This window comes from Magnolia sinica, chromosome 18, assembly GCF_029962835.1.
Source record: "Magnolia sinica isolate HGM2019 chromosome 18, MsV1, whole genome shotgun sequence".
In the NCBI taxonomy this organism is placed as follows: domain Eukaryota; kingdom Viridiplantae; phylum Streptophyta; class Magnoliopsida; order Magnoliales; family Magnoliaceae; genus Magnolia; species Magnolia sinica.
In genome coordinates, this window is record NC_080590.1 from 319660 (window position 1) to 343719 (window position 24060).

Genomic DNA, 24060 nt, shown 5'->3' on the forward strand with positions numbered 1-24060 from the left:
ACTTTATCATCGGACGGTCCCCTCCTCTAGCCGGGGTCTCCTTTGTTTTCTTTCTGAGCAGGTGCTTGAAGGCCCAAGGAGGGTGGACCAGGTTTTTGTATCAACATTCCTAAAAATAGTTTTACACACAAATGGACACATGGATGTAGTCACATACATCAAGTGGCCCCATAGTCAGGTCCATGCACACCATAGCCGCGCTAGCAGGCGCTCACCGCCCCGGACCTTTACGTGGTGTGAAAACTGTGGGACCACCTTGATGTATAAATTTTATTAGCTCCGTCCAGCTTTTCCAGGTCATTCTACGGCATGAAGCCAAAATTGAATTATATTCAAAGCTCAGCGGCCCACACTGTAGAAAATAATAAAGATTAAACACCCACATAAAAGGGTCACAGAAGTTTTGGATTAAGTTGATATTGATGTATGCATGTAAGCTTATAAACAGGTTGGATGAAAAAAAAAAATCACTGTCGGCCTTGGGAAAGTTTCAACGGTGGACGTCACTATCCTCAAAATTTTATAACGTGTGGCCCACTTGAGCATTGAATATGCTTCAGGTTTAAGAATGTGCCCTGAAATGATCTGAAAAAAACGGATGAACGGCGTGGATAAAACACACTCTTAACAATGTACTTCATATATAATCCACGCTATGCTCTCGCGTGGTGAGCACCTCACTACGGAATCCGCTTCAGGAAGCGACCTTTGAGACGCAAACGGATTGGCTGCTCCCCCTGCCATCATCCCGGTGGCTAATGTTCGGTGCTCTGTGGGTCGCACCATGATGTATGTGTTTCATCCATTCTGTTCATTCATTTTTACAGATCATTTCAGGCTTGATCCCCGAAAATGATAAGATATAAATCTCAGGTGGACCACACCACAGGAAATCAATAGTGATTGGATATCCACCATTCTCTCCTCGGTTCTTGTCTAAAAATAGATGGACGGCATGGATGAAACACATATATCATGGTGGGGCCCATAGAGCACCGACCATCAGCCATTGGCTGGTGGCAGGGGGAGTAGCTCATCCGCTTCCCTCTTAGACAAGAACCGTGGACAGTGGGGCCACACGCGGAATGGTTGAGATGTGGTGCGCGAGGGAAGATTCCGGCAGAGAGTAGCATATCCAGTGTTTGCAGGTGTTGGGTGGGTTTGCGTGGATCATAGGCAAAGGAGAGACGACAGGAACCCCCTCGTTTCTTGTTTCAGTTCGAGCGGGAGCATGGCAACGTCGGACGACGAGGATGAGACCTTGGTTAATTTCCTCGAATTGGAGGTTCTTTCCGAGGTCTCCGACCAGGTTCTTTCATCTGTCCCAACTCTCTCTGTTTTTTGTTTTTTGTTTTTTGTTTTTTTAAAAATTCTGCCATCCAAATCTCCTTTCTCTCAATTTTAGTCCCTAGGGTTAAGGTTAATTAATTGGATGGATGGCCATTGGTTCTGCAGGACGAAGAGTTGAAAACGAGGCCTTCCCCCCTACCTCCATCATCTCAATCACCGTCTCCCTCATCCAATAAGAGGCCGCGCCTTGATCAGGGGACCTCTCAATCACCCTCTTCCTCTTCCAATAAGAGGTTGCTCCTTGATCAAGGGATCTCTCAATCACCATCTTCCTCATCTAATAAGAGGCTGCGCCTTGATCAAGGGACCTCTCGATCAAGGTCTTCCTCATCCAATAAGAGGCCGCACCTTGATCAAGGGACCTCTCGATCACCGTCTCCCCCATCCAATACGAGGCTGCGCATTGATCAAGGAACCTCTCAAGTCAGTTGCCACTGCCAGATTGAGACTGGAATTTTCAGCAAGATTCCTCCCGAGCTTTTCCACCACATCCTCAAATTCCTCTCTTCTGAGGTAAATGATTTAGCTAGTCACCTCTTGCCTCTTTTACTTTGTGACTGACATTTATTAACAAGAGCATCATCTCATTGTCTGACTGAATGCCAGGATCTTATTTCATGCTCCCTGGTTTGTAGATTCCTCAACTCTGCAGCATCTGATGAATGCCTCTGGCGCCGTCTGTGAGTTCTTTCTTCTTTTTCTTTTTTCCCCTTCTTAACTGTCTTTCAAGTCTTCCTTCATCCTATCTGTCTCTCTCTCTCAAAAAAAAAAAAAAAACAAAAGAAAAAGAAAAAGAAAAGGAAAAAGAAAAGTCCTCCTTCATCCCTTAACGATGTCAAAGTAGAGCATTATGTTTCCAGGCCACTCACCTCGCCAGCTTAGACAAGAAACTTCATGGATCTGTAACTGTTATTTTTCCTTACAGACTCTGCCTGAAGAAATTAGATGGTGTTAATTTTCACCTGTGCATTTGTTCATTTTATTTTCTTGGTGCGCTTCGACAAGAATTTGCTATACCACTCAGCTACTTGCCAAATGCCAATTGAGCCCTGAGTTTGAGCATTGCAAGTGTGAATTTATAGAAGCAATCGACTGCCCCCGATTTGGTTCTTGGTGTTCCTTTCTTCAAGGAGATTTACTGAAGCACTGACAGGTTAGGGTGTATTCTTGCATGGCTGCAACCTCTAGCTTAGATTGAATGTCACTGTTGTCAACAAAATAGTTTATTTGTGCACAAATTTGGGTCTGTCCTTTGATGGGAGTGATAATTCGGGAGCTGAAAGACAGGGATTGTTAGGTGGCCAAAAGCGGTAAAACAATGACAAAATGACTTGGATAGGCCCAAACTCGTAAGGACTCATAAGACTATTGTTAACTACTAGAAGAAGAGTCAGGGCAACTCTCATACAAAGAATGGGAGGGTGGGGATTGTCTATTCTAATTTCCAATGAAGCTGCCGTCATGGAATGATAGGGGTTTGGGGGCTCCAAGAAGAGGCTAAACCTAACATACTTTCTCAAGAAATATCAAGCTGATCTACTCCTTGTTCAAGAATCGAAGGTTGAGAAGATTTCTGATTCTATGATTTGAGAGCTTTGGTGCAGGGGCCAGTTGATTCGTCTCGCCTGCTGTGCCATGGGAGAGCAGGAGGCTGAATCCCAATCTAGAATCCATGTGGAAAGGTTGGCTGAATTAATTGAGGAACACTCTACATTGATCAAGTGTGCATCAAAAGAGGATGGCTGCCTATGGACTATTGGTTCACTGTTTCTAGGCTTGTAGGTCTGGCAAAGAGGGAGGAATTAAACGATGCTTCTGCAGATGGAACTGTCCAAGGTGCATTTGGGGTGATTTCAACATAATTCGGTTTTCTTATGGGAAGATAAGTGTTGTGCTTGGTGTATTCATCTTTTTAGGATAGGAAGTGTGTGCAAGTTGTTTATTTCAAGAATGGGCTGGATGTTGTCTGTTTTTCCTACGGGAAATTGCATGAAGTTAGGGTTTTTGGGAGCATGTGTGGTTGCCCGGAATGGGTCCTAAAGCATGAGCTAATGCATCTTCCGATGGGGAGTATTACTTTTTTCTAGGTGAATGGCCAAGCCTCTCCTTCCGTGTCCTTGTTGGTCAGGTTTTTGGTTTCCCCAGGGTTGCTTCAAAAGTTCCCTTTGACCTGCTAGAGAGGCCTTCCCAAACTTGTTTCTGATCATTGTCCTGTTCTTTTGGCCGTTGAGGAGATCAATTGGGTCCCAATCCCTTCCAATTTCAGCTGGCTTGGCTCGAAGTTGAGGGGTTTCGGTCCCTAGTATCTGATTGGTGGTCCTTTGAAGTTGTAGGTCGCGCCAGCGTTGTTCTTTTAAAAAAAACTGAAGCTTCTAAAGGCCAAGACATCTCCTGGAAATGGGAAGTCTTCGATATTCAGGATCACAAGATGGATGAGATCCTAAGAGAGATCCAAGCTTTGGACATTGAGGAGGAAGGTGGCTTGATTTCAGAAGTTGAGAAATTATCGAAAGATATCCTTTGATTATCTTTCTAGGGTAAAGAGGAAGAGATCAAATGGTGCTTGTGCTTGTGGGTAGTTTGGCTAAAGGACAATGATAGAAACACTAAATTTTTTCATGGGATAGCCAACACTAGAGCTAGGGCTAATTTCATCTCTTCTTCAATGGTTAATCGTAAAAAGGTTGATATAAAGAGTCCATCTGTCAGTCCATTATAAAGTTTTATGCTGATTTGCTTTCGGAGATTTTAACGTCTTGCCTACGAGAAATTGCATGGAGGCAGTTTCCAGGAGCATGCGCGGTTTTTCCGAATGGGTCCTAAAGCATGAATTAGTGGATCTTCTGATGGAGAGTATTAAGTTTTCCTAGTCGAATGGCCATGCCTCTTCCGCCATGTCCGTATTGGACATGTTTTTGGTTTCCCTAGGGTGGGTTCAAAAGTTCCATTTGATCCGCTAGGGAGGCCTTCCCAAACCAGTTTTTGATCATTGCCCTATTCTTTTGGAGTTTGAGGAGATCAACTAGGTCCCAATCCCTTTCGATTTGAGCTGGCTTGGCTCGAAGTTGAGGGGTTTCTGTCCCTAGTATCTGATTGATGGTCCTCCTTTGAAGTTGTAGGTCGTGTTGGCTATGTTCTTTTAAAGAAGTTGAAGCTTCTAAAGGTCAAGATTGTCTCTTGGAAATGGGAAGTCTTCAATATCCGGGAGCACGAGATAGATGTGATGCTAAGAGAGGTTCAAGCTCTGGACGTCAAGGAGGAAGGTGGTTTTCTTTCGAAAGTGGAGAAATTATTCATAGCCAAGTTATCCTCTGATTATCTTTCTAGGGTTAAAGGAAGAGATCAAACGACGCTAGCACTCGCGGGCGGTTTTGGCTAAAAGATGGTGATAAAAACACCAAATTTTTTCAAGGGATAGCCAACACTAGAGCTAGGGTCAATTGCATCTTCTCTTATGGTTACCGATAAAAGGGTTGATATAGAGAGCCCATTTGTTAGTCCATTGTAAAGTTTTATGCTTATTTTCTTTCAGGTGAGGGTCGAGAGAGGCATATTCTTGATAATTTGCCTTTTGATTGCCTCTCTTCGGAGGAGGCTAATAATCTTGAAGTGCCTATTGAAATTGAGAAAATCAAGGAAGCCGTGTGGAACTTTGGGTGGGACAAAGCCCTGGGGCCAGATGGATTTTCCTTGGCTTTCTTTTAGTCCTTCTGGGACATGGTGAAATTGGATCTCATAGCTCTTGTTGAGGAATTCTTTGATTCCACTAGGATCTCCTTGGAATTGGGCTGCACTTTCTTAGCTCTCATCCCTAAGATCAATGGTGTGGACCAACTAATTTTTTTAAGACCCATTAGCCTTCTTAGTAGCCCGTGTAATATTATTTCTAAAGTTCCTAGTCAAAGGCTTAGGGTGGTGTTGCCTAAAGTGATTTCGCCCTTTCAAAGTGCTTTTATATCTAGTAGGCAAATTATCGATAGTGCCCTTATTGCTCACGAATGTGTGGATTCTTGTGACAAATCGTGTATTAAGGGCGTGGTTTGTAAATCGGATCTAGAAATAGCGTTTGACCATGTTGAATTGTCCTTTTTGGATTATATGTTGTGGAGGATGGGTTTTGGTGATAAATGGGGACGATGGATTTAATGCTTTGTTTCCTCGACTTCTTTTTTAGTTTTTATTAATAGTTCCCAATTTGTTTTTCCAAATCTTCCTGGGGCCTTTGGCAAGGAGATCCCCTATCTCCCTCTTTTTTTGTTTGCTTGTTTCCAAAGCTTTGAGTAGAATGTTGTCTAGAGGGCAATTGGTGGGGTTGTTTAAAAGTGTCCGTGTCTAAATTTCCTTAGTTGATTAGCCACCTTTAGTTTGCAGATGACACCATCTTGTTTTGCGAGGCTGAGGAATCTATGGTGGCCAATCTTAGGATTTTAGACAGTTGGTTGGAGGTTGCGTCAGGGCTTAAAATAAATTTATTCAAAAGTGAAATCCTTGGGATTCATATTTCTCATGAGGTCTCTAGCTTTTCAGTTGTGGGGTGGGACCTTCCCCTTTCTTATCTTAGCCTGCCTTTGTGCTTGGGTAAGCCTACGGGTCATCTTTGGGACAGGGGTGGAGAGTATGGCGATGAAGTTTGGCCCCTAGAAGAGTGAGCGGCTTTCCCTTTGGGGTAGGCTAACCTCATTAAATCTTCCATGTCCAATTTTCCTCTTTACTTTTTGTCCTTATTTCAGTGCCCTAAGGCTATGCTTGAGTGTATTGATAAGCTTAGTCGGAATTTTCTCTAGCAGGAAGGTGCCTCCAAAGGCAAATTTCACCTCCTGAATTACAAAGATGTTTGTCGCCCTTATGATGAAGGGGGAGCTGGGATTAGGCAGCTCAAGCTTGTTAATTCCGCTTTACTAGGTAAGTGGGTTTGGCGGTTTGTTGTCGAAGATTCTAGTTTGTGGAGGAAAATCATTGCTGCCAAGTATGGTTTTGGACCCATGGGTTGGTGGATAATAAATCTTCTATTTATCGAGCCACACCTCTTTGGAAAGTTGTGACCCAAGTGGCCCCTAAGGTGCTTGAAAGGTTCAATTTCACTTTGGTGGAGGGATCTATGGTAAGGTTTTGGGAGGATATTTGTTGTGGGGATTCCTCGCTTAGATTGTCCTTTTGGGATCGGGCTAATCTCTACCGGGTAGCTAATATTTGTCCCCAATTGTGCATCATCCTTGGATGGCCAGGGTGTCTAGCCCCCCTCCTCCAGTTGTAGGGATTTACATGACTCTGAATTTGATAGCCTGCTCATTCATTTGTCTGGTTTATAGGGTATTTTGATATCGCCAGGTGTGAAGGACTCTCTCTCGCATGGCATTTGGGGAAATCTGGGAGGTTTTGGGTCCGATCTCTATACCTATTTTTCTCTTAGTCTGAGTCTTTGGGGGGCATTGCACAAGTAACATATGGTGTTATGGGTCTCCAAAAATTGTTGCATTCGCTTGGCTTGTTGAAGAAGGATCATAACAATTAATAACCTTCGCAAAAGATCCTTAGTGCTTCCTCATGCTTGCTTGCTTTTTCCGAGTGCAACGGAGTTTCTGGATCACCTTTTCATTCATTGCTCCTCTAGGGTGCTGTGTTTGGCATCCTTTGATTTTTGTGTGTTTCTTTGGTGATGCTTGATTTGATAGATGCTTTTTTTCGATCTTGTCATGGTGGATAGGGAGGCTGTTTTGGTATCCGTAGACGGAGGCTTGCCTTTTTGGCAATTTTATGGTCAATCTGGCTGGAAAGGAATAATTGAGTCTTTCATAATTAGGGTAGCTCTGCGGATGGAGTGATTAATCGGGGTTTCTTATTGTTGTATGACTGATTTCCTAAAGTTGATCTAGGGTGGGGTTTTGGGGGTTTGTTGTTTCTTTTTTCTTTTTTCCCCTTTTCTTTTGGTTTTGTTTTTTCTTTTCTTTTTTGTTTGTGTAGCTCCTTTTCTTTCGTCTCTGGCCCTAGTAAGTTTGCATCATCTTAAAAATAAAAAAAACTTGTCATTGTGTCCAAATTAACCACTGCTGCTTGTTATTTAACGTACTTCACTCCCAGCAAATTGACAAGTTGTTTCTGTACCTTGTGGGTCTAAATAATTGTTTTATTGCATTTTTATGTTGGCATCCTTCAAATTTTTTTTTTTTTTTTTTTATTATTATTTTTTTAATTTTTGTGCAGTTATTGTATGAGGTGGGGTCTGTCATCACCTACTGGGAAGTTACGTGAGTGTGCTTGGAAGAAGCTTTATATTCAGGTACATCTCTATCTCTACAGAAACTTCAAAGTGCTACGTTTTCCTCCACTTGACCGCAGATTTGGAATCCAATATCTGATCCAAGGGCGAGGCTTTTTTTTTTGTTTTTTTTTTTGTTTTGTTTCTTTTTCTTTTTTGGTGAATGGTAAGATTTTATTAAAAGAAGCAAAAAGGCTGCGAAAACAGCACACTGCCTCCTAACAAAACTTGGAAGAAACAGACAAAGGGAACCAAAACACAACCCTTAACCTGGGTCCTAGAAACAGAAATGAAGAATAAACTGGAAACAAATCACACTGAGAGTCAACCATGTGAAATGTCACTCCATTGTCTGAGAAGTCTTTTGCAAGCGTATCTGTCTCCTCATTTGCTGCCCGATGAACATGAAAGAAGGTTGAGGAAATGGGGGAACACAATCTCTGGCTTCCTCAATCAGATTTGCTATGTTCCAAGGGCATCTTCTAAGAGCTCATCTAGCTGATTGCATTACTAGAGTTGCCTTCAACTAAAATGGGTTGAAATTGCCGGAGACAGGTGGTGTGGTTAGGAAAACTTAGAATGCGTATTTGGAGACTGGTGATCCTCGCCATTTGGTGGTCAGTCTGGGAGGAAAGAAATGACAGATGCTTCAACGAAAGGTCTTCTTCAGTTCAAGCTGTGTGTTCTAGGGCCAAAAATCTGATTTTTGAATGGGCGGTCAATGTACATGGTCTGAACGACTATGACATGATATTCCTAGGCTGTTAAGTTTCTGCTACCTCAGCAGATCTTGTTTTCTTTCTTGTACCTCTTTATTTTATTTACAAAATCCCAGTTATCCTTTAAAAAAAAATGGGTTGAAATTGCCAGAAACAACCAATTTTATACCGTCCAACAGTGCAGATGCCTCAGCGAAATTTGAAGATTTTGTCCTCACATGCTTCGGGAATTGCTCTGGAATCAAACCTCTGGTCTCTGATAAGGTCTTCATTTGCTCCAGGGCCTGGGTTTCCTAGCAAATTTATATCAAAATTCAACTTAATAGTGTCTGTCAGGGGGACATTGCCATATGCTCAAAACTGGAACTGGGTTCCATCCACACCTGATCGATTCTGCCCAAATGGAATTCAGAATTTGAGAGGAGACACCTTTCACCTTTTTATTTTGTTTGCACCAATCCACATTTCTGTCAGGTCTGCTGAAAAAGACATAGCTGGCAGGTTTAGATCTTCCTCCAAAGATTTTCTTTCCAACCATATACTCCAAATAACTAATGTTTTTCCACACAACTCTCCCCACCTGATCCCAAGCAGCGACCTCCACCCTGCAAACAGATCTCTGGCTGACTCTGGGATTGCAAAGCTACTTCAAAATTCTGGAAGGTCTGGAAGCAGACTTGATGAGCATAGGAACAGTGAAGGAACAAATGGTTCACTGATTCTTCGTCTGTGTAGCAGAGCGAACACCTGTTGGGAAAGGAATACCTTTATTCCTTAAATGATCTAGCATTAAGGATCTTATCCAAGCAGGCTCGCCGACAAAATGTGCTGACTTTTAATGAAGCTTCACCTGACCACACAATCGCAGGCCACTCGATGGATTCCCTGATAATTAGGTCTTGTGAAAGAATTTGACACAGAAAGTGCTGGTGGTTTCTGTCTCCCATATTCTTATTTCATAACCATTCCTTGGGATGTAAACTATCTTCCAGAAGGGACAGCAGCTGAACTAAGATTGAGATTTCGTTATCTCTGAGATTTCATCTGAAAGGTGTGGTTTCAAACTGCTTTACAATATCCCTCTGAAATCCCTCGTTGACTGTTACTTGCATATCAACAAACAGAGATTCAAACATTTGATGCAAGGGCTCTTCGCCACACCGCCTCCCTTCCCAGAATTGGATTCTGTCACTCACCTACACCCATCCTGGATCTAATGTGTATTCAAATTCGTGATTGACTGAGGATATCACTCTCCATATTGCTGATCCATGCCCGCGAGAGGCAGTGTTAATGTCCCACTCATTAGCCGATAAACCATATTTTGCAATCAGCTCGTTCTGAAGAATAGGGGCCTTCACATTTCCTAGTCTCCACCACCATTTAGCAAGAAGAGCTAAACTAACCTACTTAATTGATCTAATGCCTAATCTGCCTTGATTGATTGGTTTGCACACTTTTTCCCACCTCACAAGATGGTATCTGTCACGATCTTCTCTATCATTGCATATGTTTTTTTTTTTTTTCGTAATTGACTCAATTTTAGCTGTTACTGAGTCTAGGCATCTTAGCAGAAACAGGAGATATATTGGGGTGTTTGGGTGCACTGCCTTAATAAAAGTGATTCGATCACCAGTAAATTGTGTGAACAGGGACAATTTACTCAAAAGCGAGGCATGTTACCATTTATCCTGTAGCATTTTCCCTTGAAATTACAGGCTGCAAAATGATACATCTGCTTCTTCTTCAAGGCTTTAGATGCTTTAGACCCAGTATTTATTCGTCCCATATCTGTTTTGGATTCACTGTTCAGGAAATACTTAACTGGTCTTTCAGAGTGAAAGAAAGGGTTTAGAATTCAACATGCATGTCAGATACAGAGTGACCAAGTTCAGTTCAGTTGGAAGGGCAACCCCTACCAACCTTTGGAATTTTTTGATTGGACATATTTTATTTTTATTTGAGGTTTGTGTTGGGTTACTGTGGCTGAATCCAGAATATGGTTCCTTATTTCTGAGTGTGACTTTTGTTGCAGCGTGATGAAGAGGACATGGCCGAATTTGTTAAGAACACTCCATCTGAGTTCAAGGAGTATTACGTCCAAATGCAGGCAGCCAAGAGAAGCCAAGCTCCTCTACTGTCCCAAGTAAAAGAAGAATGCAGATGCCCTGTTCTGTGGAAGTTTAATGGTTCTGACGTACATAAGGTTTCCACTGGTCATCATTAATCATCTTTTAACATGTGAAGGTGAACGATGATCGCATAATTCTCGACAAGACAGTTGCTGATCAAGTGTCTATTTGGAGAAGTAGCAGAGGGTTGACTGATGAGGTAGTTGCTGACCATGCTTGCTCTGGGGAGACATGTTGTTACTCTCAAATTGGAGATGTCTTTCTCTGTGAGAAGACTGGACGTGTTCATGGTAGAAAACAATTTCACCTTAGCAATATTAAGCTACCCCCTCATTTCATTCACTGATTTTATGGCACAAGTTGCTTTCTTACTGGTGCATCATGTGTTTTTTTGCAGTCTGCGATGACACATGCCGGGAAGTTGTTTGGGATCCGTCCAATGGGCTTTTGGTCTGTACAATTTCAGGGCACTGTTTTGATGGATTGCTGTTGCCATCTGAAGAGGAAACAGATGCTGTGAGTTAAACCCTTTACAGTGAACTCATTTACTTCTCGTGTTTGTTTTCTCCTTTCTTCATGCATTGGGGTGAACTAGGATCATGCTTTGCTTGTTTCATTTATTTAATTTATTTATGACTTGTCTATTTGCTGAGGCCTATGTTTGCTTGATCTTTTACCTTGGCTGTCTTTTTGGTTTGAAAATTTTGGAATTCTTTTTATCATTTTCTCATCATGCCGTCATTGTTATTTTGGTTTCCATCTTTAAGAAAAATGAAAGTTATGGTGGTTTCTGTAAAATGAGATGAAGCAACATCGACCAATGACATGAAACTGATTGATTCTCTAATATTGACTTGCTTGGCATTTATTGGTTGCCTAGATTAATTGAATGTTCTATAAGAAATTTGTGGGACACCTATGGTTGCTTTCATGGTGCAGAGTATCGGCCCATATTGATTTTTTTTTTGGGTAAAGCTATATTGATCACCCTTTGGGGTGTGCATGTAATACATGGATTGGAGTTCAACACTGGGTGGGACCATGCTGGCATGAGTGGCGTCAATGTGATCCTCTGCCATGGTTGGTTTCAAGAGCCAGTGAAAGAGGAAGGTTGATTTCAGTGGGCAGCCGATTGTAAAGTTTTTGCCAGTCTACCATTTAAAGATGATGACGACGATGACCACTATTCCTTCCTCTAAATACTAAATATCCTTTATTTTCAAATTTTGTCATGATCAGTATTTTCCTGCACAGTCAAGGCCTCTAGTTATTGATTTTCTTTGGATGGGAGGGGGAAAATTGTATTATAGCAGATTAGTTCTAAGGAAAGGATAAGACAAGGATGCAATACAGATCATAACAAGACATTCCTTCGGTTCATTCGGAAAGGGGGGAGATGGGGTGAAAAAAAGAAGAACGAAAATTGACCATCCCAATATTCTAAATTGTGCGAAAAAAAATGAGATGGGGAGAAACATGTATACGTGGGATATATCCATCAGTACTCTTTTCTTTTTTTTTTTCTTCTTCTTCTTCTTCTTTTTCTTTACTCATTTTCCTTATGTATATAGATTATTAATCTAGATTGTTAGAAAGATGAGAACACATGGTAACAAATGAACAAGGAAATAGGGATACAAGCAAAAAACAAAAGAAGAAGAAAAACAACAAAAAAGAAAAAAAGAGGCTACTTATACCTCTATTTCAGACATTTTGGGAGGACAAACTGTTTATATCATTCCCATGGATCGGCAAATTATTGGACCGAGCTGGATTTTCATCTTGTCAACTGGGATGATGTACAATTTCCTAAGGAGACAGGAATTAGTATTGGTAGGATTAGAGAAAAAACTTGGTGCTGCTTTTGAAGTGGTGATGGAATTTCAGTGGTGAGCAGGTAGACCTTTGGAGAAAATATTTTGTTTTCGAATTAAAAGCAAGATGATGGAACAAAAGAAGCAAAGAAACAGAGGAATGGATGATGAGAGATCATCCCTTGACCCCACAAACAGAACTCAAATAAAGGCACCCCTGGGATCTAGCATTTCTTCCCTTACATCCCTAAACAAGGAAAGCCCCAATGCCTATAATAACATGCTACCCTTAGCCTTACAGTAGACTGCCTACAGTGACTCGGACTTATTATTGAAAGTCTTATTGTTGTGTTCCTTCCAGATGAACCAGATTGCCTCTAGTGATGAGAGCTGCTGAAGAACCCGCTTATTTGACCTTTAGGACCTCAGTTCCATGGTTGCACAAACTCTTTGAAATATCTTGGCATGGTCCATACAACTCAAATATATAAAAAATCTTCCTCCATATCCCTGATATTAAGTCATAACAGCTGGAAAGATGATCCACTAATAATTACTTTTGGATAAAAATTCATTGTCAGTAATATATATCTGTTGATCAGTGCTTAAACATGGCCAGAAGGCATGGAGTGGGAGGAACTGCACCAAATCATCATCATCGTCATCTAAGCCTTATCCCAATTAATTGTGGTTGGCTACATGAATCCTTTTCTGCCATTCCACTCTATCAAGAGCCAGACCTTCAGTTAGACCATAGGTCATCGTCTTTTCCTACCATCTCCATCCACGTCCTTGGGCCTTCCCTTTGCATTTTGGAGTCATCAACTTGTGCCAATTCACTCATAACTGGTGCCGTTCTTGGTCTCCGTAGCACATGACCAAACCATCTAACTTTATTCTATTTTCCTCATTATTCCTGCAGAAACCTGGAAGCATAGTGAAATGCTTTAATTTCTGATTCTCGATTTCCCAAAATTTCAGGAACAACAACAAGGAGGTGTAATGGATGATCCAGAGCCTTTCATGGGATCTGGCCGATTTGGTAAAAGCTTTGGCTGTTTTTAATTTTCCCTGCTTGTCCTGAATTTGCTACTTCATTCTTGTATGTCAACTAAGCAGAATTTTTATTGCTTGTGCTGTAATTTATGTGATTTATTAAGAAATAATAACAAGAAGAAGATGAATGTGGCAGGATGTCCAACTTTCCTGAGCCAATGGAAGGGAATCAGTTCTGAATTTCTTATAATTTCTCTGAGTGACCTATATACAGAATCTACTTTTTCAGCTACTCTTCTTTTCACTGCATCTACTTCTTCTCCCTTCATATCATTTGCTAAACCTTGGTTTTATTCTAGTAAACATTCAAATGGTTTGCAAGCTGACATCCAATTGCTTGATAGAGCATCAGGTGGTGCATGCTTCCATTGTGAGAGGAAAATACCAGTTTTCAACCTTCATTTGTTAATCCAGAGAAAAATAGTTTAGTTTCCCATATTTTTTAATATCAAACATCTCTCTCTCTCTCTCTCTCTCTCTCTCTCTCTCATTCCGATACTTAATTCCTTTATCATTTTTTTTTGACAACACGGTGTCCCCGTCCCATTTGGAGGCGAACCTTAATTCCTTGATCATTTTGTTTGACAAAACAGGGTGTCCCCGCCCCATTTTGAGGTGAGACCTTAATTTCCTTATCGTCTTCAATCAAACAAGATGGGATAATCTCCTCTACGCCAGAATTCTGATCAAACGAAAGAGGGGTGGAGATTCCCAGTGTCTCAGGGTTCAGGTAGGGCAGTTGACTTTGGAAATCTGAATCCAAAGGGAGTCGGGTTTGCGGGTTCCTTCACTTCTCTCTGACCTCCTGTGTCTCTGTCCCCGGTGTCCACCATGGAAGGTGGCACACCATCGGATTTGCTTAGCGGACTACACTCGAAGTTGCCTCAAACGTGTGGAGACGATTCTCTGCCGTGTTATGCAAGGAAGGTTGATAACTCCACTCCTTGCTGACATATGTTCGAAGATATTTTGGCACTTCTGACAGATATCCACCAGGTGCGGATAAGAGAAACCTTTATCAATTTATCGCATGATATCTCGTGGCCGGTGTTGAGCTCTCTTAAATTAGCAGGGCCTGTCTCTTCTCATGAGTCCTTTTCAAAATGGATGGGGCCGGATCCTAAGAAATTTTCCCCTCTTGTCTTGAGCAGAGAGCTATCCCCTTATACGCTTGATAGTCGCCACATGGATCCCTCGAGGCCCTTGCCTCCTTGCGTTGACTCTCTAGATGACATGATGCAAGCCCCTACTCTGTCTACTCTTCCGCTTCCCGAGACACAGGTGAAAGGGAAGGATGTTAGAGGTGAATCGCACGTTGCTCTGATTGGAATCCCTCTCCTGCATGTGCATACGATCTCTTGTAGATAGAGCCTCTTCGTCTTCATAGCCTAGTGGAGATTTAGACCCGACTAAGACATTTAGAGTCAGAGCCCCCTATTCACCATTAACAAGACCTTTTTGAAGAAGAAGAATTAGAGGAAGAGTCCATTTTCTTAGATGCTGCCTCATTTAAACCCTCATCTCCGACTTTCTCCTCGACGTTGCAAAATGTTGAGGCTCCAGAGAGGAGCTTATCCCCTCTTTGTCCGCCCCCAGTCTCAGGAACTTTTCTCTACTCCCCCTTCCTCCCCCTCTAACTTCATCCACATCTATAGCCTTCTTGTAGTGATCGACAGTGGTCCTGTGCCCGACCCAGTCGGCTCGCTCACTTTGATCCTTGTTCCTAATGATTCCCCATTGCAGGTTCGGCCTGGGTCAGTCCAGGCGACAGAGTCGTTAGAGGATGCGACGGTTGTTCCTCCCCTACGAACGTCTCTCTTGGCTAATCTCCCTCCGGTTTGTCAAGAGGGGCCCTCTCGTCTGCTCCAATTTCAGGGGAATTGTTGCAAAATTTGGTAGGGGCAAAAACAAGAAGAAGAGGTCGGTGCGAGAGGTGGTGGGTCATGTTGGTAGATTCTTGGGAGTAGTTTTTGGATATTCAAACGAGGACTACTTAGCGTTGTTTAAACTAGTGGTTGAGAAAGGGTTGTGAGTGACAGTGGAAGGGATTCCGGGGGAGGGTTTCCAAGTCCCTCAACTCCTCAATAGGGAATTATACAATTTGGGTGCTAATCAGGAATGTTTGCAGGAAGCCATTCTACACCAGGTGAGAGAAGGGAGAGGGGCTACCAAGGTTCCCCAATGAAGGTCCTTTCTTGGAATGTTAAGGGGTTGGGATGCCCTCAGAAGAGATTCCAGGTTAGAGATATGTGTGTTCGTTCCAAAGCTAAGTTGATTGTTTTGCAGGAAACTAAGTTGTCTTCAGTGAATAGAGGTGTTGTCAATTGCCTTTGGCGTAGAAAGAATAGGGATTAGGTGGCTCTGGATTCCACTGGTTCGGAAGGAGGGATTCTGCTCATGTGGGATCCTTTTAGCCGAGCCATAGAAGACTGTTGGGTGGGCCTTTTCACTATTAATGTGTTGTTCAGAGAGATCGGCTCGGGCTTCCGTTGGATCTTTTCTAGCGTTTATGGTCGTTATAGGCCCTCCCTTCGCTCCTTTCCAGCTTGAGCTTTCTGTGGTCTCTAATAGGTGGAACCTCCCTTGGCCAATAGGAGGGGACTTTAATGTGATCCGCTTTTCATATGAGAGGAAGGTGGACCTGGCAATGGGGGAAGTGAACTTTACATAGTGTAACTACAAGAACCCTCTAGTGAGGTCCCTCCTTGATAGATTTCTTGTCTCCCAAGGCTGGATCACCCACTTCATTTTTGCTCATCAAAGAGGATTGCCCAGACCTATCTTTGAGTATATTCCCATTTTATTGGAAACCGAGCTGAATTGGGGCCCAAAGCCATTCAGATTTGAACTGGTGTGGCTCGAGGTTGAAGGATTCAGAGACATGGTCTCTGGTTGGTGGTAATCCTTTACGATAGAAAGGCAGCCAGAGTTCATTCTTTTTAAGAAACTTGCGGCCATTCATGAGCTGGATGTTAAGGAAGAGGTTAATCCCTTGTCCGAAGAAGATGTTTATTTGAGATTGAATCTGTCTGCAGATTATTGCACTAGATTAAAAGAAGAAGAGATTAAATGGAGGCAACGATTCAGAGCATCGTGGCTAAAGGAGGGGGATAGGAACACTAAATTCTTTCACAGTTACGCTAGTACTACATCCATAATTAATTCTATTGCTTCTCTTGAGATTGACAATGAGATTGTTTCTGATAAATATGCCATTTGCAATTCCATTGTTCAGCTCATTTTTTGCTTTTTTTTTGAAACCTCTTGCTTCCAAACTGTTTTTACTCCTTCTACTACTAATTTCGACCAACCTTAGCTAGATATTTCAGATAAAAACACATTATATTACAGATTTTTTTGAATCAAAGCTCGGTGGGCCATTTTTCAGAAATTCGTCAAAAATAGGTATTTAATTCTTGATTGCATCATGCTATGTTTAATGGCATCGAACATTTCCTTTGATGTCATCAAACACCCTCCGATGGCATTGAAAAAGTACCTTGATAGTTCAATGATCAACTGACGAAAATTCGAAAAATCTCTTTCGGATCGAGCACTGTTCGATGCCATCGAAGGCGGCATCAAACAGTTTATCGATGGCATTGTCAGGCCCTATTTCCGACATGATATAAGACATAAAAAACAACATAAACTAGATTAATATTGGTTGAACAATCCTAACCATCTATTAAGTGTGCCTTTTATCACCAAATTTGAGCCGTAACGATTCAGAGCATCGTGGCTAAAGGAGGGGGATAGGAACACTAAATTCTTTCATAGTTATGCTAGTACTACATCCATAATTGATTCTATTGCTTCTCTTGAGATTGACAATGAGATTGTTTCTGATACATATGCCATTTGCAATTCCATTGTTCAGTTTTATTCCCAACTTCTAATTGCTGATGATGTGTCTAGGCCAAGACTTGATAATTTGCTTTTCCAACGTATTTCGAAAGAAGAAGTGATGTTTCTAGAAAGACCAACTGACCTAGAGGAGCAGAAATCTACAATATGGGAGCTTGGAAGTGATGAGGTCCCTAGTCCCAATGGGTTTCCCATTGCGTTTTTTAAAGGCTTTTTGGGATTTGCTCAAGGATGATCTTTTTTGCTTTCATATTAGAGCTATTTCATGATAGGAGACTTTCCTGAGAGATGGGTAATACCTTTCTGGCCCTCATCCCCAAGATCAAGGAGCTGAAAAAATTAAGGACTTTCATCCTATCAACCTGGTGGGGGGTCCCTACAAAATCTTGTCCAAAATCCTGGCCAATCAGCTCAGATAGGTGATAGCTAAGGTTGTCTCTCCTTGTCGATTTGCCTTCGTGGAAGGCAGACAGATTCTAGACTCCGTTCTTATTGCCAATGAATGTCTGGACTCGTGTGCAAGGGACAAAAGATCGGGAATTCTTTATAAACTTGACATACAGAAGGCTTATGATCATGTCGACTGGTCTTTCTTGGACTACATGCTTCAGAGGATGGGATTTGGCTTAATCTGGAGGGCATGGATGAGAATTTGTATTTCGTCTCCAAAATTCTCAGTTTTAACGGATCCCCTTTTGGTTTCTTTAGAGCCTCAAGAGGGCTCCATCAAGGGGATCTCCTCTTCCGTTCCTGTTTGTTTTGGTATGGGAGCCCTTAGTGGAATGCTTTTTAGGGGCCAAGAAGTGGGGGGTTTTACGGGATTTCCCATTAGAATTTTCCCTCTCTGCTTAACTCACTTACAATTCGCTGATGATACTTTATTGTTTTGCGACGCGGATGAATCCAAGACCACCTTTCTTAGTATGACCATATGCTAGTTCCAAGTTGTCTCGGGCCTAAATCAAAGATGATAGGAATTAACCTATCCTAGGAGGGTGCTGCCTCATTTGCTGATTCTTTTGGGTGTAAGGTTGGATCACTTCTTACGTTGTACTTGGGTCTCCCTCTCTGTATAGGTAAGCCCCCCCCATGGGATAGCATCCTTGATAGGATCGAAATGAAGCTTTCTTTCTAGATGCTGGACACGCTATCTCTTGGAGGCAGAATAAACCTGATCAAAGCTTCCCTCTTGAGTATGCTCTTATTCTTTTTCTTTCTCTTTCTCTGCTCCAAATCAGTCATATTCAAATTGACAGAATCCATCGAAAATTCTTATGGCAAGGAAATAATGATTCTCTCAAACACCCTTTACTCAATTGGGAGGAGGTTTGCACCCTTATCAGTGTAGGGGGTGCGAACATTAAAAATCTAGAGATGTTCAATATTTCCCTTCTTTCGAAGTGGCTGTGGCACTTTGGGAATGAGCCCAATAGTTTGTGGAGACAAATCATAACTGCTAAATAGTGGTGGTTGGTGGACTCTCAAATCGTCCTTGTGCATATCTTCTTTCCTGTGGAAGAACATTGCCAAGCTCTTTGGATCTTTTCACTCTAATATCTGTTTCTCCCTAGGCGACGGTAATAGGATCATATTTTGGCTAGATCAATGGTGCGGTTCCACCACACTGGCGGAAGGATTCCCCTCTTTGTTCTCCTCATGTCAAAATCAGAATGTCCCTGTGAAGGATTGTTTCTTTCACAATGGATTGGGAGGAGTCTGGATTCCTCTTTTCAGAATAAATTTCAATGATAAAGAGATTGTTGACCTTACTACGCTCTTTTGTCTTTTGCAGGGTGTTCACCCTGATCCTTTGAAAGAGGATTCTTTGATTTGGAAGAGATCCAATTATGGTACTTTCTCCGTCAAATCCTACTATAATTATCTTCTGGCTTTCGTCTTATCTCCTGCTTGCTACCATACGGGAGCTATTCGGTCCTACGAAACTCTCCCAAGGGTGGCGGCTTTCGGCTGGTTAGCAGGAAGCAACATAATCTTGACTGTGGATAATCTTAGGAAAAACGGAATGATCATGCCGAATATCTGCCTCCTTTGTCTCAACAACGAGGAGACAGGGGACCACCTCTTCATTCATCGTCCTTTTATCTCGGATATTTGGTGGAGTGTCCTCCATTGGGCAGGCGTTTCTTAAGTCATGCCTCCTCTTGACTCTTTGTTCCGCTCTTGGCATGCTGAGGATGGTGGAGTAATTGGCAAGAGAAAGTGGTGAGGCATGTTGCTTGCAGTTTGGGCGGAGAGAAACAACTGCGTTTTTAGAAACGAGGGTCGATCTTCAGCGGTTGTTTTCTCTAAGGTGTTGATTCTCTTCAGGGATTGGGCGATGTGATTAGGCCGGTGGCCGGGGTGTAGCCTCTGTATCTCTTTTATTTTCCTTTTCTTTTAGTTTTTCTTCCTTCTTTTCTCTTTTTCATTGTTTTTCTAATGTTTTCATTTTTTATGTTTGGGTGGCCTTTACTATCCCGCTAATAAAATCTCTTATGTTTCAAAAAAAAAAAAACATATACATACACAAATTAAAATATAGATACTTGTATTATAGGAGGAATAAAGAGAGCCAGAAGAAGCTATCTTGAATGCCACTTATTTAACTTTTTCATTGAACTCATAATTCAAGGGAATTTGCACACCAGGCTCGAGTGGGGTGGCTTGTGGGATGCAGGGGCACACTCAGGGTGGGTGGCCTGTGTGAGGCAGGCCCCACCTATGTAAGGCGGAACCCATGTGATGTGGGCCCACGAGGGGGGTTTCGACCGAGGACGTAACCCATGTGATGTGGGGCTTGGGCTAATGAGATAAAGAGATTGATTCGCCATGCTTTATAGTTCGAGCTTTTAGAGCAAGTGGTTAGTTGTCCTACGTCAAAGTGGTATCAGAGCAGAAGGTCTCGTGTTTGAGACTTCTCACCGGGGGTGATTAATGCAGGGGCATTTTCACACCAGGCTTGAGTGGGGTGGCCTGTGGAATGCGAGGGTACACTTGGGGTGGGTGGCCCATGTGAGGCGGGTGGCTCATGTGAGGCTAGTGGCCCGTGTGAGGCAACCCATGTGATGTGGGGCTCACGAGGGGAGTTCGGCCGAGGACCTAACCTGTGGGATGTGGGGCCTGGACTATGAGATAAAGGTGCTCTATTAGTTCGAGCTTTAGAGCAAGTGGTTAGTTGTTTGCGTCAACTTAGGAAAGCAGGATTGTCGAGAACATCATTAACTTCTTTAGATGCATAGGAAAATAAAAATTTAGTCTCGACACTATCTTCAAGATTATGCGATCTTGTTCTTCACCCAATAAATGGAATTCTAGAATCACTCTTTCACACTAGTAACCAACTGAATGCATATGATAGCAATCAATTTTAGCCATGGGTCAACTCTCGACTCTTTTAAGATATCCTCTATCCCCTTATTGACCTGACCCATTGACAAAGCACCTGACTTTGTGGACCCCCCTATAGCCAATTGCATGTTTTTTGTGTAGGTGACTCAACAGGTTTTCTAACTGCGCTCTTTTGAGAGCATGGAACTAACCTTTCTTGGTTTCCTAACTTGGATAACCAGAACACCTATGCCGTAGTTCCATACAGCTTTATGCCAACCATTGGTGAAGACCCACCACTGCAGGGAACTCATCTGTCTTTTAGCATAAACATTTCTTACCCTTTTAGCATAAACATTTCTCACTCTTATAACAACACTCTTTGCACGTCTTTAATGATGTTGGTGTATCTTCCCTTAGCACTTGTGAGATAACTTTCCCAGGTACTTCATCACAGGCTTTCTCTAGATCCATAAAAGCCACGCATAGATTTGTTCTTGCCATACTTTTCCATCAGTTGTCTAACAAAGGAAAAAGCCTTTGATTGTTGATCTCTCTGCCATGAAGCAAAACTAATTTATTTGAAGGCCTTGTTCTGGTAGTAATCTTTTGCTCCCCCACTCTCTACCATATAGCATCATAATGTGCTTTATAAGTTTGATGCTCAGTAGTTGGGATTTCCAACAGAAGAACCATTTTTTTTTTTTTTGGGTTAACTTAAGATATTTATTAAAAAGAGCGGAAAAGATACAACAGGAGGGTCTCAGCACTTAGAGCCAACTACCAAACTTACGAGGGTCCTGCACTGGAATTACAGAAGATAGGGAGGGGACTGAAACCGAGGGGAAAAACCTACACTTAATATTACACAGGTCTGTCATCAAGGTGGATAGCATCTCTGCACGCCCCATCCTTGGCCTGATCATCAGCAATCTGTCTGCTTCTTCCTGAACATGGGAAAAGGAAATATTCTTTCCTCTGTATACTCTACACTTCATCCATGAGGTTAGTCACCCTCCACTGGATTTTGCCCAGGAAATGGCATTACTTGAATCCCCCTCAACTATTGCGAGGAATAGATTGAAGTTTGGTATAACCTTAAACAAAAGACCTGTTAAACTCACTTGAAGCAGAGTTGAATTTTTTTTTTTTTTTTGGAAAGAATGCAGATATTTGGCAAAAGAACTCTGTTTGGCATTTGTCAATTACAATCATGATGATGCCAGCCAAACAGCAAGCGAATTAAAGATTTGATATTGTTTTTCAATTTTTAATTTTTTTTGTAGAAGTTCTCTATCCGGACACGATGAAAACATTAATTTTAAAAAAATAAAATCAAGAAGATGAGCAAGTGTAGGACGTCCAACCCAAATTTGGACCAAATGAAGAATCATTTTTTATTTAATTTCACCAATTTCTGTATCCAGAATCCTTTTTAAGTAAGAGGCTATAATGTCTCCCTACTTTGATTCGCCCTCTCTCTCTCTCTCTCTCTCTCTCTCTCTCTCAAAATAAGCCATCCTGGTTAAGTTTCTAGTATACCTTACAAACCATGCTAACTAAAACAATTTCCTTTGTTTCATCCTGACAGCACGAGCTTATCTTCTGGGGTATAACTGTGCTGATGAGAAGGAGCTGGAAGCAGCATTGAGGTTTTGCTGATCTGGTGTGAGACTTTGGGTTTCTCTTCCAGTGTGATCATTGATGATTTCGTATGCAGGATGAGAAATAGCATCAAATGCATGAGTTACCTCTTGACTTATTTATTTAAATTATATATGATGAGATACAAATACTGCTCTGTATCATGAATTAACGAAAGGCAGGCCCTTGTATCAGATATTTTGCTTTGCTTTTGCAGTTTGCTATTAACTCTTTTGTGCCCGTTGCCAAAGGCCATGTTGTTTTTGCAGTAGTCACCTGCAATGTTTGCATTGGTGCATGATTGATGATGAGTAGTCTCTGAGAGCACAACGTCACAAAAGAAAACACAGATTAGTATCACATCGATCTGACCTGCAGACTGTTCCTGCTCCTGGTAAAAAAAATTCTTGCACATGTTCTGGGGCGGTTGATTGGGTCCTCAATTCTCTGTGGTCTTTCATCTATTATGAATGTGGTTGTATGTAAGAAAAATCTGGAGGCTTATATGCCAACAAATTCCATCTCAAGGATGAGGTCCCTGAAAATGGTTAACTGTGAACAGGCCTTTTCACACATTCGCTGATCAATCCCAGTTTTAACTGTCCATTCAATTATCCACACATGAACGTGTGGAAAAGACCATTGGGAAACAGCACGAGTATGAATGCCCAGTCCTGGGATTTTTGTATAAAGGCCACGGTGAGATTGCCTGATGAAAGATCTGGATCATTGGGCCCTTTGTGCTCCCTGCTGAATATAGTGTGATCGATGCCTTTTGTTTTTTGTATTCTTATCTTCCTTGCCAATCCATGGATAGGTCCATTAGGACAACCCGTGCCAGCAGATAATCGAATTTCTCAAATGGCCCCTTCATATTTGCATCTTCCTTTTCCTTTCCTTTCTTTATTCCAAAAGCTTTTTCAAGAAATGCAGCATTTGTTGCCAAGCACGACCCTTTGCATAATTCACCTTATCAACAGTTACCATTACATTTGAAGATTTGGTCAATTTTAAACATTTGTATTCTAAAATGCCCTGCCTATTGGAGATTAATTTCTACCGTTCAAAATCAGCATCATCTAAGCCTTTTCCAACTAATTCGGGTTGGCCACACAAATCCTATTCTGCATCAAGGGCCATAACTTCAGTTATACCATCCAAGATAACAATAAATGAAATTCGTAGGTTAAACCATTTGGAATAATAGTAAATAAGAAAGGAAGGCTAAAAAGGTGATCAAATTTTTTTTTTTTTCAATTGATGGGTGACAAAAAGCTGGTTAAAAGATAAAAAGTGGGGCGCAGCTCACTTATTTGGCCTCCTTTGGATCTAAAAATCTTTAGTCTCTGCAACGAAACTGCATGATATAACCATTCAATACCTTGTGTCCCAAATCTGAGATAGGACAGGTTGGACTGATTTATCACTCTAGGCATATCGATAGTGGAGTTACACCCAGATATAAAGAGCTGGTTTGGCTGTCAGGGAATTCATTCCTTGGTTTTTATGCTCCCGCTGGCTTATATGTTTTTCTGCATTTGTCATTTCCCAATAAAAACTGGAGCAAATTTTTATCTTTTATTTTTTGTTCAAGAAAAGTTGGGAGATAGAATTCATTGGATGTTTAAAAACCAACAAAAAAAAAAAAGAACTAGATTTATATAAAATCAGGGAGTTTCTGAGCCAAGAAATAATAAAAATGGCAACCCAAAGGGGTGGAAAGGGAGGTGACAAACTTGCCCAAGCGAGAGAGGAAAAAAAAACTTTGATGCCCTAGCATGATGTACATGCTCAGATATTGCACATGTGACATGTGTAACACAAGATAAATAGTACATGTAGTGGGCTTCACTTTACATAATGTTTTTAATTGGTTGATTGATTGATATCCAAAC

The 24060-nt window shown here is 41.7% G+C and overlaps 1 protein-coding gene across 4 annotated transcripts; it reads left to right on the plus strand.

Moving 5' to 3' along the window:
* The first annotated feature begins 1042 nt into the window (after window positions 1–1042).
* Window positions 1043–22420, plus strand: LOC131232746 (F-box protein SKIP31). Of its 4 annotated transcripts, none has more exons than XM_058229214.1 (10): window positions 1044–1309; window positions 1456–1863; window positions 1957–2030; window positions 7552–7627; window positions 10361–10471; window positions 10573–10747; window positions 10855–10973; window positions 13253–13313; window positions 18987–19044; window positions 22113–22420. In XM_058229214.1, the coding sequence occupies exons 1-9, from the start codon at window positions 1232–1234 to the stop codon at window positions 18998–19000; spliced, it is 1116 nt and encodes a 371-aa protein (XP_058085197.1). In that variant the 5' UTR covers window positions 1044–1231; the 3' UTR covers window positions 19001–19044; window positions 22113–22420. The 4 variants fall into 4 exon arrangements, with proteins under 4 accessions (XP_058085199.1, XP_058085197.1, XP_058085198.1 ...); XM_058229215.1 differs by lacking the exon at window positions 22113–22420 and adding an exon at window positions 19208–19709; XM_058229213.1 differs by lacking the exon at window positions 18987–19044 and having other exon boundaries at window positions 1045–1309.
* Window positions 22421–24060: the final 1640 nt, after the last annotated feature.

Coding starts and splice junctions, on each gene's coding strand:
- LOC131232746 (XM_058229213.1), top strand. CDS start 1,232: ATGGCAACGTCGGACGACGAGGATGAGACCTTGGTTAATTTCCTCGAA. Junction 10,472..10,572: donor AAGCTCCTCTACTGTCCCAA/GTAAAAGAAGAA, acceptor TAACATGTGAAG/GTGAACGATGATCGCATAAT. Junction 13,314..22,112: donor CATGGGATCTGGCCGATTTG/GTAAAAGCTTTG, acceptor TCATCCTGACAG/CACGAGCTTATCTTCTGGGG.